This window comes from Periophthalmus magnuspinnatus, chromosome 5 (genome assembly GCF_009829125.3).
Source record: "Periophthalmus magnuspinnatus isolate fPerMag1 chromosome 5, fPerMag1.2.pri, whole genome shotgun sequence".
NCBI classification, from domain to species: domain Eukaryota; kingdom Metazoa; phylum Chordata; class Actinopteri; order Gobiiformes; family Gobiidae; genus Periophthalmus; species Periophthalmus magnuspinnatus.
In genome coordinates this window covers 23,636,438-23,653,585 of record NC_047130.1, presented here as the reverse complement: position 1 = coordinate 23,653,585, position 17,148 = coordinate 23,636,438, and the positions used below count along the sequence as shown (strand labels likewise).

Sequence of the window (17,148 nt, the reverse complement as noted above, 5' to 3'; positions counted from 1 at the left end):
TCTGTTCCTGGCCATTTTGAAAAGAAATATCTACCAGAGGAACAGACACACATAGAAAGGCAGAAGTGAACCACAGCTTGAAGAAAAAAAAAAAAAATAAAATAGACGATGCTTGAAAGTGCGTTCAGTGCTAGACCCTAACCACATTCCACAGAGTTTACAGTTGACTAAAAATCATACAACTTTTGAACGCTGAACAATGAAAGTGTTTAAAAGGTGCAACATGTAACTCGTCTGATGGAGAGTCATTCACCTGCTTGTTTCTATGCAGGGCTCCAGACTGTCACCAAATGTTCGCATTTTGTCCCTATTTTTGGCGTCTGTGCAAGTATTTTTTTCAAGCACACGCAAATGTGCAACCACATTTTTTTTTATATTTATTTATGTGAGATGTGTACAAATAAAAAAATGTAATAATGTAAATAATTTTCTGAGTAAGACCTGCTTAATAGTTGCATTAAATGTATTTCATTTAGGTATTAAGAGGAGTCTCACTCATTCACACGCTCTTTCCTCTCCCTTCATCTCGGGTCCACCTCCCATCAGCTCCCACAACAGCACAGACACAGGCCTATGTGGAGTTTATTCTACAGCAGCGGTCAGTGCCGATGTGTGACCCATGTATATCTCTGCTATCTGTCCAGAACTCACATGACACTGCGGCGTTATCGCTTCCTCCATGGCTTTTTTAATCCCTGAAGTTTTACATCGCGCTCAAAGAGTAGCTTTAGTCAAACGAACGCCTTAGTAACCTTTGTAAACTCACTCCACACTGTGTCCCCTGAGAGGACAAGGGGCAGGGCCTGTAGCTTCACTGATAAAAGTGAAGCAAAGATGCAATGTGTGTTAGCATGAGGCACTGACGGCACATATACAGTGAATGGTTGACAGCTGTTCTGCTATTCACTTTACTCTGCAGCCTCTGTGCTTTAAGTTGATCCTCATATGAAACAGGAGTAGAGAATACACTGTAACTCAGACTATATGTGAAACTACAGATTAATAATGAGAGGGAGTATTGGGAGAAATGTCCACAATTCTTATTCCAGTCTATAGTAAACTTACATTTATCTTTAAGCAGTGTTTTACAGATGACTTTGGCTCCATGCTTTGAGCTCATAAATAAATCTGTCTGCATTAAACATCGATTTGCTGGTTACATAACAGTCATTAATAAAAACATTTATAAAGCATATAAATTAGGTATATAATATTAACTAGATAAAAATCTGGTTGTGCTCCTAAAAGATTTCAGTCAGGGGCTACAGTGCTCCTGCAAAAAATGTTAGTCTGGTGCCCTGCTATGGAGAAGTTATTGGTTTGACTGGAATGTTACATAGTCATTAAAGGCATTAAATATATCCATCTCCATCGAAACAAGCAGGTGATGCCATCTTGCCGAGATACGGGTCAGATCTCTGGAGTGGTGACCCTGCTCACTGTAAGAATGCAAGTTTGTTTTATTGTTGTTGTTTTTTTAATGCATTTTTGAGTAATTAAACTCCTGTAATGCCATATCTTACAACATCTCCACACTGTGCAACTTTTCTGGAGAAGTTGCACCTTTATAAAAATCTAAATACAAATATCACAAATGGGCAGTCAAATATTATTTTGCAACAACTTAATTATTTCTCTAAATGTTCAACTCTACAAAAACTATTACATTTATTGAAAGGGGTTTGGGCATTTTGAGATTCTGTACAAATATGCAAACAATGAAACCACTGTCACGGCCCTTCACTGACCTTTAATGAATGAAATGTCATGTTATACAAACGTAAACAATCTTAATTAGCAGAAAAAGAGAAGTAGCGTAAGCATATTGCCCTGCTCTGTACTGCAAGTCGTGAGTGCTATTTTGAGTGACATTTGGCCTTCAGGGGGCGTGCTCTTAGCAGGACAGTGCAGACTGGGAATGCCCCCGTCACCACAGCTGCGTCTTCAGGCCACGGGCATGCAAATGATCTGCCCCACGAGCAGAGAGAGGGAGGAAGAGAGACAGAGTAGACAGACAGAGAGAGGGAGGAGGAGGAGAGAGGACTTGAACTACATGGCACGCAACCTCTGCAACTACCAGCAGATTTACACATGTGAGAGAACGTCTCATAGTAAAACTCAAGAGGTTAGGGGAATTTAAGCTGGATGATCATATATAGAGAAAGAGCACCTACTACAAACTGTCCAAAGCTATTTAAAGCACACTTATTACACTATTTTCTGATCTATGTTAGAACGTTTCTTCATGAAAAACATACCTGGAGTTTTGTTTCCTTTCATTCACACACGTTTAACACCCAAACTCTACATATTTAGGCTGAGTTCTTCTCGGTTCCACCTTGTGATGTCACGTGGTGTGTGTTTTTAAACTCCATACACCTTCACTAGAGTCATTTGGAAGATTACACACCTGGAATTGCAAATCTCTACTGAACTAGAGGTAAAAGGAAGCAGTTAACCTGAGAAGTACTGCTTTTGAGGAACAGAGCATTTTGAGCTTTGGAGATGTAGACAGACTAATAATAAAGCTTTAATCAAACATATGAGAATGAAACAAAACAACTCCAGGTATGTTTCTGAGGAAGTAAGCACATTCTAACATGGTTTAAAGCCAAGTCAATTTTGTGTAATATAGAACCTTTAATACAAACAGTCCAAAGCCATTTACATAATATATTCATTTGATTGAAATCTTAATGGCTCATGACCCTGTTTTTCTTTTTTTAGTATGGCAAAGTCTATCAATTTCAATTTAAAAAAGTGGAGCTGTGTCAGTGTAGAATGAAAGGGATCGAGCTGTGACGTTATCATATTTATCGTAATGTATGTAGATATAGAAAGTCTACACTCAATCCTCTGTCAAGCATATGGTCTGGAGCAGAGTCAGACTTGGGAGGCCTAGATTTTACCATTTTTGTTTTAAATGCTACTGAATTATAATCTATATTATTTATGCTCAATTAATGAATACACATTTTCATTAGTTTTGAATCAGAAAAAAAAAAACAATTAACCAACCAAATTGTGACTGATTCCAGCTCCCACTGATGAATGTTGTCAGCGTGTCCTTGGGCAAGACACTTAACCCACCTCACCCCCAGTGTCTGTGTACACTGGAGTATGAATGTGTGTGAATGGGTGAGTGGTACCTTGATGTAAAGTGTTTCGAGTGTCTGGAAAAGTGCTAAAAATGTGACTATTTACCATTTATTATCACCCAGCCAAAGAAATTGAATTCAAATGATGATCGTTTCACAAATTTTCTCTTTCAGGATTTCTATATTCTTTATTGTGCAAATTTAAGAACAGCTCGTGGGTGGATGGGTCAGATTAAACACATGTTGGCCAATATTGTTATACGACACAAAAATACTTGGGTGGTACTCAATCATCCCTCATGGTTTGCAACATTTTTTGCTTTAGTCTTTACTTTGAGTTACAAACAATACATTCATTTTCAGAAATACCTTACCTTACAATTTGGCATTAATTTTAGACAAGATGCCTGACCCAATTTCCCCATCTCCTTTAATCCAGGCTTGGGACTGCCAGAATACTGATTTTGCACACAGGATACCTATATTCCTTTGTCAATTCCAAAACAAAATGAATATTGACTGGATATACTGCACTAACAATAGGCCTACATCACACTTACATAGCACTTTTCAAGATACCCAAAGACGCTACCGCAGAAAACAAAGGGACCATTAGCCACATAAGCTAGTCCCTGCACATAACAATCTGAGACATTTGTGCTAAAGGTGAACCGAACGCCTGAGTGCTCGGAGAGTATTAAGAGCAGCTCTCAGTAATTACCCAGCATGCACCGAGGCAGCAGGTAAAGATACATACTCCTCTGCAGCGTTCACATTTTTGACCTTGGTGTATTATCTGTTTTTATTGACAGCACTTATTGATATTTCTTAAAAGCAAGGTCTAATAGAGTATTTATTGAGATGATTGAATGCATTGCCGGTGCCTGGGTTACCCTGGCAGCTCCACTGGTTACATTATTATCAGAGAGGGCAAAGACATGTCTCCTGGGGGAAAGAGAGTTGGAGTGGGGGGTGGGGGTAAGAGGGGATGGGGGGGTAGACAGGGGGACTACAGTGACCTACATTCACCTCGCCCAAGCACATCTGCAATCAGCTAATTATGCTAACCAAGACACATGCTAACACACAATACTATACATGAATTTAAAATAAAAAAACAAATGGATCCTGTGTGCTGCTGAGGAAATTCACAATGTATAGTTTGTCTGAATAAAACACTTATTGTGTGGACTGGGACCACAAAAGAATGGTTGGGAAAGATATCATCCTATCATTTATTAAAGGCCCTGTACCCATTTTTTTTCTTAAAACCTAAAAAACAGAACTCATTTTGAATGGTTTGCAGTGGTCCAAGTTATTCCTCACTTACCTTATGCTATCCAAGCATTCGGATTCTATTCACCACAATGAGTTTATAAGCGCTTTTCACAACTTTCAGGGGCCAGAGGGAAGTCGCAGTAAAAAATAACTAGCATGCTAGGGGCATATTTCCTGTTTAGCAGACAATAAAATACTTTAGAATTAAAATTAGATGCAGACAGTACACAACAGACTTATTTTGACCTCAAGAGCTCCTTATACAATATATATGCACTGCTCAAATACATGAAAATAAAATCGGTACAGGCCTTTTAAGAGTTGGCTATAGACGTATGATTTCAGTAGATTTACATTTAGTCCAGTCCAAACATGTATGGACTTGCATTATCACTGTTCTGTCAATTGCAAAATGTTATCTATTCAATCTATAAGCAGATCATTTGAGATAACATTTTTAGTGCCAACCTCTCTTCAACATGTGGCTGGACATTGGCACTTTGTTAGTTTCAGCATTGTTGTTTTTTTTCTATTTGGATCATCACTTTTCAGACCTGGCAGAGCAAAAATACCCTTTGCATTTCTAAGTGCGAAAACCACATCAGTTCTCTGTAAGGCACAGGAAACTCCTGATGCTTTGAAGATGCTCGATTAACTTAAATCTATGTCATCACTTTGGTTCTTCATTCTGGTTCTTGGTGACAGGGTGGGGCTCCTAAGAATACAGTTACAATGGCGTAATCTGGTACCGAGTTCTGAAATAAGATCGAGAATTTTATTCACGTTTTTTAAGGGATTTGATATCAGAAGTTTACTTGCTGGAGGCGTTTGCACAGACTCCCATAGCGTCACTTTGTTCTCATGTTACTGTAGTTTGGGAGTTGACAAAATGACAGTTTCATCTAAGTTTCAGATGGTTTTCTAAACAAATCATTGGAGGCGCCTGGAAGCTTTTGTGTGTGGTTTTGATATGAGTGGTGTTCTCTTTCAGGGTATTTTAACACCTGCTCCTACACCTCTGTGCTTACTTTAGTGAATTGATGTGTGCAACATTAACTTTGAGATCAAATACTTTTAGCTCATGTGCATGTAATCTACTGTTATGACAATGTATTTCCAATCCATCCATATCCATTCGCTATTGTTCATTTATTTACATGTCAGTGTTTCTCAAAATGATACATGTGCCTCTGGTGGTACGCTGGGTCCTCTGCAGTTTGAGTATTCATGTAATCTAGGAAAAAAAGTCAGAATTAACCCTCAAAAAAGGACAAAGAAATATTTAGAACGACCTTAACTGTGGTTTAGTCTCATTTTAGATCATAGCCTCAGTTTGCTGAACCGACCCAACTGATCATAAGCAGTACTTTTAACAGCAAATTAAACTATTTCTACCACTATAACCTCATAAATCATATTGCATTGTGATACAGACCTAAAATGAATGTGTTTCAAGCCTTATTAATATACCGCGGCTCTGTCAAAGCTATGTATAAATCCATGTATTTTTCTACTAAGAGTGAAGTGTCTTGCACAAAGACATAAATCAGAAGACATAAGTACACACGGGCAATATTGGCTTTCAAACAACACGCTTCTACAGATAGAACTATACCTCCTGATGCAGCATACCCATCTCTATCAGAACAGATATGAAGTGATAAATTGACCAAGGACGGCCTTCATTTGGGTGCAATTTTGTCATAATAAGTCATCGATATCCAAAATAGACAACAAATACTAAAAGGCAGAAAACGGGCATGACGTCTGCTTTTGACAACTAAATAAGAAATGATAAAAGTAAAAGCAGACACACAGGTTTGGGAAATAAAACAATTCATTTCCTCACAAAAAGGGGCCGGCCATTGAAACCAAATCAATCTATTTATAATAAAACCTGCTCTCCTTCTCCTTCCAATTCTCTCCTCCTCTCCCCATCTCTCCATCTCTCTCACACACAGACACACCTTCGCACCAAAAAGCGCCAGATCTTGTCGCCTCAGGAAATAGCCATCATACATCTTGTCTGACTGCAATAAAGCACTGCCTAAGATCCCATTCCCAATAAACGGCGTCTGATTGGAAAACTCATTGTAATATCAATTTCCATCTGGGGCCGCTTTAAAAGGCAATCAGCATAGCTTCATCTCGCTATATCACGCACTCCTTGAGATGATGACACAGCACTGGATCCCCTCCTTCTGCATAATGGTCGCGCTGCTATCAACGCATCTGCAATGTATAATCCAGGCTGTGAATGGGCTATTTAGTCTGTGTTGGAACAGATAGGGCCCACTTTGGTGAATATTAATCCAAGGCTTAACACTTATTCAAGTCTGCAGCGGTTTTCATTCGGGTGAAGAGTGGAGAGACTCACGAGGTGATTGGTGCACTCCAAGGACCATGGATAAGCTTTTAGGAATGGGACAGTGGTGATTATGACAATATGTGATAGTTTTGTGAAAGAGTAGCAAGCACATCGTGTGGTTACGGTTGGGAAATGTATTGTTTTCATGCTTAGTGTTAAGGAATGTATGAGCAAGCAGAACTGACAGCATGGGAACCTTTGGATTACAAAACAATGCTTTTTATAGTATCAACCTCCCATCACTCTTTCTGGCTAGTGTGAAGTGTAGGTCAGATGACATAAATGTTTACTGACAAAGAATTATGTAATTAAGCGCTGGCAACACTGCGAAAAGGTGAAAATCAAAGTTTAAGTGCTAAAGATTCAATTAAAACACATGAGCTAGTTTTCCACATATATCCAACCGCCACTTATCAGGAGTACCCATCAGTGGTGGATGAAGTACTCAACTTTGTTACCCAAGTAAAAAGTGATTTAAAAATGATACATATTTTGATCAACAGTTGCAGTGCGAATTAATTTCTTACTTTTCTTATGAATTTTGTGTATTTATTTCTGTTTGCTCAAAGCCAAGGCTTCAACTCGAAACCTCTAGTCAGGATGTTACCACAAACATGGTAAAAATAACCCCTCAAATCATATGAAAAGTACTTTCAGTAACTCTGAAACTGTCTGACTTATTTGATATATGATAGTATATCTGACAACACCGAGGATGAATTGACATTAAACATGTTACCAATGCGAATTTTGTTTAATTCACAGATTACCAAATAATCTTGTCAAACTGAACAAATGAAAACACTAACATTTGATCTAAACATTTGAATCCAAGAGGAGCTATACACCATCAGTTTTGACCTTTCTGATTAGCACAATGTTGCTAACAGCAGTGCTTACTACCCATTACCTACCTATTACCTATACGTACAATACTTTAATCACTGTCCTACCATTGCCAGTAGAGGGAAAACCACAAAACCATACATCCTTAGCAATCTAAAAAAAACAACTTTCTCAAACAAGATGACTGCCACACAGCCATTACTGAAGTGATAAAGTGTTCAGAGTAAAATACATTGCTGATAAAGACTAGATTGCCCTTTCTGTGGTCAAAAACAAAAATGCCAAAATACACCAACTATTGTTCACCAAAATCTCTTTGCCCGATCTATCACAGTGGTTTCTAGTCTTACCTTCCAGCCGCTGCCCGCCTCCCTGTAGTATGGGAAGTTATCGCAGATCCACTGGTAGATCTCGCTCAGGGTCATCTTCTTCTTTGGCGAGCTGTTGATGGCGAAGGTGATGAGGCTGGCGTAGCTGTAAGGAGGTTTGCCATCCTTGTGTTGTTGGACTTCCTCCTGGTCCAGCGTGGTGTTGGGGTCTAGCAGGGCGCTCTTCTTACCCATGCCAGGGCCATGGGCGTTCTGGGCGTCTGCTTTTCGGATGGCCGCTTGCATGGTCAGCTGGGGGAGCCAATCCATGGAGGTCAGGCTACTCTCCAGCTCCGATGTCATGTTGGCGGCCGGGCGGGGGCGAAGGGGAGCGGGGAGGAGAGGTGGAGGAGGTGGAGGAGAGGTGGAGGTGTCTGTTGCTGTTGTTGGAGCTCTGGGGGGGGACTATGGAGCAACAACCAAGTGTGAAGAAGTGATGTGAAGAGAAAAGTCAGGGGAGCCTCAGATCAAGACATCAGCAATGCATCGTCACCTGGTAGACCCTAGAAACGACAACAAGAACATTATTAGCTTTGTTTGATCTACTTTTGAATCAAGATTTGCGATGAATGTATAACAATTAATTTCAAAGTGTATATTTTGAACACAGCAAAAGAACAATCACATATGAACAGATAAGCTAATGAGAGAATGAATTTCAGAACATCTAAGCAGAGTAAGTTTTGCATGCGTTTTTTTTATTTTTATTTTTTTAACAAGGCCGTGTTGCCAAAATGTGATCCTTCAACTTATACATATGACATGGAAAGCCAAAACAAAATACGGAGGTTGCCCATAGTCGTTATTAATCACATGTTCAACCAACCGAACTGTCCGCTCAACAATTCATACATGTAACCCCAAATCCCAGCTTTAAGATTTTGTAAATGTCATCAGCTGTAATCAATGTAAACTATAATGAAATGTAAGAAATTAAAGGCTGTCTGTAAACCAGCTAGGTCTTTTCTCCAATCAATAATTTATACAAACTGCGACGAACACTAAATGAAAAGAGAGGGAAGCATCTTGCCCAAGGACACAACAAAAGTATAAAATTCCATTAACAGGAACAAAGACAGTGTGCAAACAAGTCCACCAAGCTCTCGCCATCAATACTAATACAATAAATGCGATGAAGCACACAATTTAGCAGCTCTCATGCACAACAAAGTGTATGCAGTCTTGCCTTTCACACTGTAAGTATATAATGTATAAGGGAATCAACTAATGCAACTGTGAACAGCTTGGCCACCATCAAAACAACATGTGAGCGCAAAGTAATGCTTCTAACTCCTGCGCTCCAGAGCCCACCACTTTCTCCTCTCCGAGCTGACTCATAGCTGGGACTCCATCTGCACAGAGACAGAGAGAGAGGGAGAGTAAATGCCAGGCAATTGTTTTCACAACTGCCAGCCAAATGGGGGAACAGCTCAGGAGGAATTCCGACTCTTGAGGCCAGTAAACCCCCTCTGCTTTCTCCGACGCCTGCCAGCTCCTCCACTCTTCTTTCTCTCCCTCTCTCCACTCTCCTTCTGGCCTAAAAGAAGCCGTAAACAAGTCAGCCAGTGTCATCGTGAAAAAGTCAGGAGGAACATCAGACACTGCAAGCAGAGAAGTTATTATTATAAACCTGAAAATGAATCGCAATCGAATCACAATCGCAATTTGAATGGGCGGAATATGCAAATCGCAAAGTACCATAATTTCCTCCACAAACAACCAAATCTCCTGTCTTATTCTGCATGAACTTGCTAACCCTGTAGTTTAGATCTGTACCAACATGTTCTGAAATGTGATTCTTGAATTTGTCAGTCAGTTTGATACTAAACTGTGGTGGGTTGGATGTGATTTCAGTTCATCCCGATTTGAAACAATTTGCTCTTGGCTCCTTGTCAGAGAACAGTCAGAGGAAAAACAATACTTTAAAGGTGAGGCTAGGTTAGTCAAGGAGAGTCAGTTGCAACATACAAGGCATTTTTGTGCAATTGCAGCTATACAATCTATATAACATTTGGCTTACTCCTCAGTTACATTCCACCTATCAGGGCTTGGCCAGGCTTCAGTTTCAAGCACGGACATTCCCCATTTCAACTCTAATTTCCTGGCACTGTTGTTTTTATAGTTTGTGTCAAAACGCCAACTGTATCCCAATATAACCCTGCAAATAAGCCTGTTTTAATGTTAATATTTGAAAAGCTTGAAAAAATGTTGCTCTTAAATCACAAAGCGCATATTCACGTTTTCAAGTTTTCAAGCGTTTAGTGGTGCCTGCAAGTTAATATAGTGTACAGTCGATCCAAAAATAAGCAAAGAAGATCTAAATTTGCAGCGTTAACTTGTGTGCGTGCCAGATGAGCCTGAACCAGGATGACAGTGCAGTCTGTGAGAGAGGGAGGGAAGAGGAGGGGTAGAGAAGGAGAGAGGTAGAGAGCGAGAGGGAGAGAGAGAGGAATCCTCACTAAGTTGTTGGATTTTTTTCATGACGAAGCATGTGGGAACCTGAGAGTGCGCTCGCTCTGAAAATAAATAAAGAGTCCTGACAGCTCGCAATGGGTCAAATATTTTACATACCGTTACAACAGAGATTTATCACTGTAGTAACCAGAGACGGCTAGTATCAAACTCCTCTTTTAGCAGAAAACAGCTGGACAAAAGTTGGAACATCACTTTAAAATGTTATATTTTATGAGCGCAAATCAAACACATAAAATGAGATAAGAATAGTATAGCAAACAATGCACCATGCGTCACTTTCTTATTCATGGGTTTCAAAGTGATTATAAAGTAGAACCATAGTAATTGTCATATCATATATCAAAAGATTCCACCTTTTGAATGGTCAAAAGTCTTCAAAATGGCACCTATAAACAGTAAACAAACCCATCAATTGTCCATTTTTTTACCCAGTTTCAACTAACAGTGGATGTGTGAGTGTGTGTATGTCAAGAAATTTTAATTGGACTGGATGAAAAGATTGTGAGTATGATCCAGAAAACCAACCTTGTGAATGATCCACTGCTCGTTTTTTCAAAAAGAATAATGGGTTAGTTGAGCATTTTGAACATGATGAATCAAATTAGCAAATAAATAATAAATAATAAGAATTGAATAGAGAATTTATCTGAGCGGTTGTGTCTTGTCCAACCAATTAATGATCCAAGTTAAAAATCAATAACGGTTAACAGACTAAACAGGTACCACCCCATCCTGGAGAGATAAGGGGCCAAATGTGAGGCTGATCTTACGACAGGTGAGTCAGTCTTATCTGGTGGATCCACAACAGTTCAAACATGTGAAAACACACAGCCCCCCCGCCCCCCCGACATCCAGTGATTCATTCTCTTTGCCTGAATGTGATCATCATACAGTCAACAGTTACAAATCAGATTAAAAGTTCTATATATTTCACAAAAATGACTCACGATGTTTAAGAGATGCTATAATGCTGTCACACCTCATCAAAAACTCAAACTCAAACAAAAAGGGTTTGTGTGTTAAACATGACTGAATGAAACAAAACAAAACTCAACACTTCTGATAAAGAAACAACATTATAACATAGAAAACATGATATCTCTTAAAGGCCCTATATTGCATCTTTTATAATCTATGTATTATTTTGTTAATAAATATACAAAATTGTCACCTTAAAAAAACAATTACCGCAAAGAAAGTTCACTAATGCTTTATTATTGAACTTTGATCAGGTTTTCCAGATCAGATAAGAAAAAGGATGGTGCCAAAATAAACAAACGAATGACAATTACAGAATAAACTGTAATAATCTGTCAAACCAAATAAACCTGCCATCTACTGCTTAACCTTGAAAACAATATGAAACAAAATAGGCTATAAACAATAATTAGCAAATAGTAAACATGTCCAGACTCACAGCCTGTAGTGCATAATAAAAACTAGCATTAGTAGCTCAGCTGGTAGAGATTCAAGCTAACCCAATGGTTGGCAGTTTGACTCCTGCAGTTGCCTAATGCATATGGTTTTGGACCAATGGGCAAGACCTGGCTTGCTGTCACAGTTTTTACATTGGTTGGAAAACGTCTTTTCAACTGACAATAATACAGTCTTTGGGGTTAAATAATGGCACCAGGTTCTGAAGCTATTCTGAAAAAAACAAACAAAAAATGTTTGTTATTTATGCTGGATGAAGACAAGACCTTTGTGTCAGGTTTTATTTCATGCAAACAGGCAGTAATTAAAGATATTACTGGACTATACCCAGCCACATCCACCATAGTAGGGTTGTAGTCCACCAAAGAAAGGGGGTGTGGCAAAGAAACTCCAAACTATTACCTATCTCTATGTATCTGATCCAAACTGCACAACTGCACGGGAGTTTATACAAAAATATACAAAATTATTAGACAGAGAAGTACTGGTGTATGTAAAACGCAGGTTAAACTTAAACTTAAACGATTGACTCTGTGTATTGTTCATTCTGCTGTTGTTCCATATAAATCCTCGTGCATCTCCTGTGTGTTTAGCTCCAGAAGTGACTCTGCTGATGAAAACCTCTCCTCCTGTAGAGCCCTCTGACCTCTGCCTAACTGTCCAGCTGCTCCGTAATGTGCTGCACTGGCCCTGCAATAATTAGAGAAAGCTGGACGGTGGAGGGACACAGAGGAGAAGAGAGAAGACAGAAGGAGAGGTGGATAGAGGCAAAAGAAGAGAGGAGAGAGATAGAGGCGTGTGAGGGAATACGAGAAGGGGTAAGATTAGAGGAGCAAAGAAAGAGGTAGAGGAAGGAAGAGAACAAAATTTAGGGAAATGAAGAGGAGGGGAAGAGAGCGGTAAGGAGGGGGATAGGAGAGAGTGGGGTAGAGTTTCCTCCTCTACCTCATTCTTTTTTACAAAGAGGAGGAGAGAAAGGGAGGGGAGAGAAAGGAGAAACAGAAAAAAAAAAAAAATAGGCTGCAAGATGCTACGACAGGGACAAGCTAACACCTGCTGCCACTGCAATAACATCTCCATAGCAACAAGCAGGTGGAGTACTCTGAAAATCCAGAAAAGTTATATAATGCACCTTTCATATGCCTGCGCCATCAGAAAATAAAACATTGATAGAAGTCTGGTCATTAATTAAAGTCCGGTAGTTAAAACACCATAGCAGCCATTTTCTTAGTAGTAACTGTATTTTAGCACTGAAGTCTAATTACCAGTGTCTAATACCTTGCATTTTGAGATTGGTGGAGGGATTTGGTTACCAGAGATCGCTGCAGGAGGCGCAGATAAGAGTGATGCCGCCGCAGGGGACTGTGTTCAAAACTACATTCCCACTGGCACCAGGCCGGGTCTACTGTACAAACACAAAGATTACAAGACCACCACAAAACCAGCAGACCACACCGCTTTGATCCATTGCTGTAAAAATGAGCCTTCATGTCTGTCACTGCCCAAAGGAACTGAAAAAAACTTCTTTTTAAACCCTTTTCTGGACACTAATTTGTTTTCAGAAAGCATTTTGGAAAGCCGTGCCAATTCCGTTCACTATTCAACACATCCAGTTTCTTTATCCTCCAGGGATTAATGGAAGATTTAGTTGTGAAAGAGAAATTTAAAACATCTTAATTTGCTTGGTTCTTGACAGGATTTATAAACCTTGCCGCTACAAACAGGATCCTTGCGTTTTAAGTTGCTCATTCAGTCCGACACAGGGCCTTGTTGCCAGTGCCGAACCCGCTTCACTTAAAGTGCATATGCCAGATTAGACTACTCCTTTCACTAAAACAGAGTAAACAGAATTATATTTAAGATTTTACGTGCAGCAGATGTGATGTATGAAGAGGTAATTCCATAACTGTTACCTATCCACCATGAAGGACCAAAACTAAAATGTCTAAATTATATACTTAGACTAATATTAGACTAATAAAAATGAGTTACAAAACCTTTATTTTGTTAAATGAAAGTTTAAACTGACAGAAAAATGCCTTTCTTGCGCGTCCCTGCATTTTGAATGGAATTTTTGGATTTTTACTACTATACTACTACCTACTTACTACTACTACTACCACCGCTATCACTATCACTACCGCTACTATCGACTTATCATTCAAAACATGACAGATAGAACAATTATTTTTGAGGTTCAGTACTTATTGTGGGTACTTTTTCTTTGTACTAGTGGGAAAATTTTGGTAATTTTACTGTACTACGATCAAACTTATATGAACTTATAGATAGTTTTGCATTCTGCTCATATTTTTGAACAATACTGTACAGTTCAATCAGAAGAATCATTTTTGGGGGACTTTTCTGCTTTTTGGTCTGGCTTCAAAATTATCGTTTATCATCTATATTTACTTCAGCAATACATGTAAAACTATACTTACCACATGCTACCCAACCTAACCAAGTGATAATTCGAAAAAACATGAAAACTTGAACGTGAAATAAAACAGTCTTCAATGCTGCGGTCAGCTGAGTAACAAACAGGGACAATTACCCAACTCCAACCTTTCAAATTACGTCAGCAGCTACGTATTGGGAAAGCGCAGAGTCAGAATGGACGTAAGGATAAACAACAATCTTTCAACATCAAAAGTGTTGCAAAACTGGAAGTCATGTTAAGACAATGCAATAAACAACCAAGCCGCAAGACGTCTGGTCAATTTGAAATGGTATCGATCATCAACAAGTACTGTACAGGCCAGAGAAACATGCAAGCGTACTGTAGCGGGTTCGACAATATGTTAAATCGAAAATGCTAATTCGATGATGGCAATTAGCAAAGACTGCAGTTGTTTAGGTGACGTAATTACCATGTGACCATCTAATATTTAGGTTGAAACCAAAACTCAAAACATGGCTGATGGACAGTCTTGGCAAAGTAAGGTCAAAGAAGTTCTATCTGAACATAATATACATAAAATTTGAATATATGTGATGTATTTCTATGTAATTTTTAAGTACTACGAGTTTGCAATCAAAACCTAAACTATAAACACAAAACAAACAAAAAAAATGTGTAGTAGTACGATTGCTTATCCCGGTTTACTCCCACATAAAAGAAACCTACAGTAGCAGGCTTATGTTGTGTTTTGAGGAGTGTTTCTTCTTGTAGACACATGTTCATATCAGAGAATAAAGCGGTGGCCCTGTACTAGCTCCTCTATGATTAAACACTATACAGATATACATTACTGCTGAGTACACAGAACAGGTCCCGCCATTTTTTCTGTAAATGAGAGTACAAATTTCACCCGACGTGACACCTGCCTCCTGGCAAATGTGCTGCTTAAATGTGCCTTGTTTACAGTCAGTGTGGGCTCATTCAACTCCCGCTTTCAGATAAGGTTTAAAAAGGCGGAGAATTACAAACATGAGCAAGAAATAGCAGACAGGCAAATTTCACAGTACATTCCTTTATGTCAAAATGGTACACGGTTGACTGACAGTGTTAAAATCAGACCCTATATAAATGTTATTTTTACGGGAACGTCTGTCTCTGAATTCAAACATTGTTTTTAAGGTGCTAAGATAGAGCAGGGTGTATCGTAAAATGATCTATACTGCTACTTTGATAGATGTTCTAAAAAAAATAAAAAGGCAGGTAATGTTAATATTTTTTTTTGACATTTTGAGTTTCTCTTTGTAGAAAATTCCAATCATGACAACAAGATTTTCACTTAAAATTTAGTCAGATGTTCTTATTTTACTGGTTTTAGTTAGACCCGTCTTAATAATTACTATATTGACTTAACTTTTAATACAAGAAAGCTGGAACAATATTTTTTGAGGGTCAGTATTTATCGTGGGGACTTTTTCTTTGCGGTATTGGCAGGTTTTTGGTTATTTTTTGGCAATATGTAAGATTTGAGCCGTAAAAGTTTGAATTAATAACTTGTATGACTCATTGCAGATAAACAAAGTACTAAAGTGTTTCATTCTGCTGTTTATTTATTGCAGCTCATGGTTTTTTAACAGTACTGTAGATTTAGAATAGTTTTTGTGGTTTAAATCTACTTTAAAGTTATTGTGTCAGTGGCATAAATGAGTTTCAATATGATTTATCGTTTATATTTACTTCAGCGATATATATATCAAACTTCAAAATGTGTTATCGTGACAGGTCTAGTTTTAGTTATTTACATTTAATTGAACGCATGATATCACTGTATACTGCGTAATTTTTACTGGGTACACAAGATGCTAACAGCCCTTCCTATTGTAAATGGCTTTTTTTGCAACAGGAACGGCTGTTATTCCCAAATTTACCAAATCTGTGTCAATCATGCTAGTTTGGTAGCCAGACACATTTCCATTATTTTACTTGCCAAGAACAGTTTAAAATGTTGTCGGTCGGTTGTAGTCGGCCTTAGTTTGCCAAGTAAAATAGAGTTTGCAAATAGACTCTTAATGTTTTTTAAAAAGATCATTCACATAAAGTAACATACATATTGTGCTTTTGTGATCTTTTAGCTCATATTTGCCTAAAAGCGAGTTTGAAGAGTAAAAGATAATGAGATTAGATGGCGTCCGTCTATGTTGTTGTAGGGACACAAATTAAGTTCTGATTCAAATTAGGGAAGGGCATTTCGGGCGAAAATTTGCAATTGCTTTGTCATTGCACGCTCTGACGAAACAGGAAGAAGCTGACTGAAAAATGATCATAACATAAAGCAGACCAATGATGGCTTTACCCTGTGATTACCGAATGGCTCGGACAGCATCAGTCGAGTATGTGAAATCGTTGGGCATTAGATACATTGTTGTCTGTGGGAGAGGGGCGAGGGGGCATTCAGTTCACACTCTCTCTCTTCCACAGCACACAAGACGGAGACAGGGACCAGACCACTGCTCCTCGCCACTTATCGGCAATTTACGCAATTAATCCCCCTTTTACTGCGGTGGGCTTCAGTCACGGCTACAGCTCTGGAGCACGTCTGTTTAGCTACAGCGGGAGGTATAAAGAGCGGTGATGACCTACAACCACAGACAGGAGCAGGCCTGGGCTGTTCTGTCAGATCAATCACAGCTTAATCATTATTTACATTCAGTTGTACAGGGACATTCAAATCACTGACAGGCTGAACATCACTTCAGACATCAGAACAGAAATGGGAAATATATGAAGTTATAATGATGACAGCGTACAGTGAGTGTTGTTTGAATGTGGATAGTACAAGTGATACGTCAGCCCTTTTCAGTGTAATATTGCCCTCCTTCCACA

General features: G+C 38.9%; 1 protein-coding gene across 1 annotated transcript in view; it reads right to left on the bottom strand.

Moving 5' to 3' along the window:
• Window positions 1–17,148, bottom strand: part of foxj3 (forkhead box J3) — a 119,610-nt gene that overhangs the window by 65,063 nt on the left and 37,399 nt on the right. The window contains exon 2 of the mRNA XM_033966916.2: window positions 7,941–8,461. Within this exon, the coding sequence (XP_033822807.1) occupies window positions 7,941–8,261 (321 nt within the window). The 5' untranslated portion in view covers window positions 8,262–8,461. The remainder of the gene's footprint in view (window positions 1–7,940; window positions 8,462–17,148) is intronic.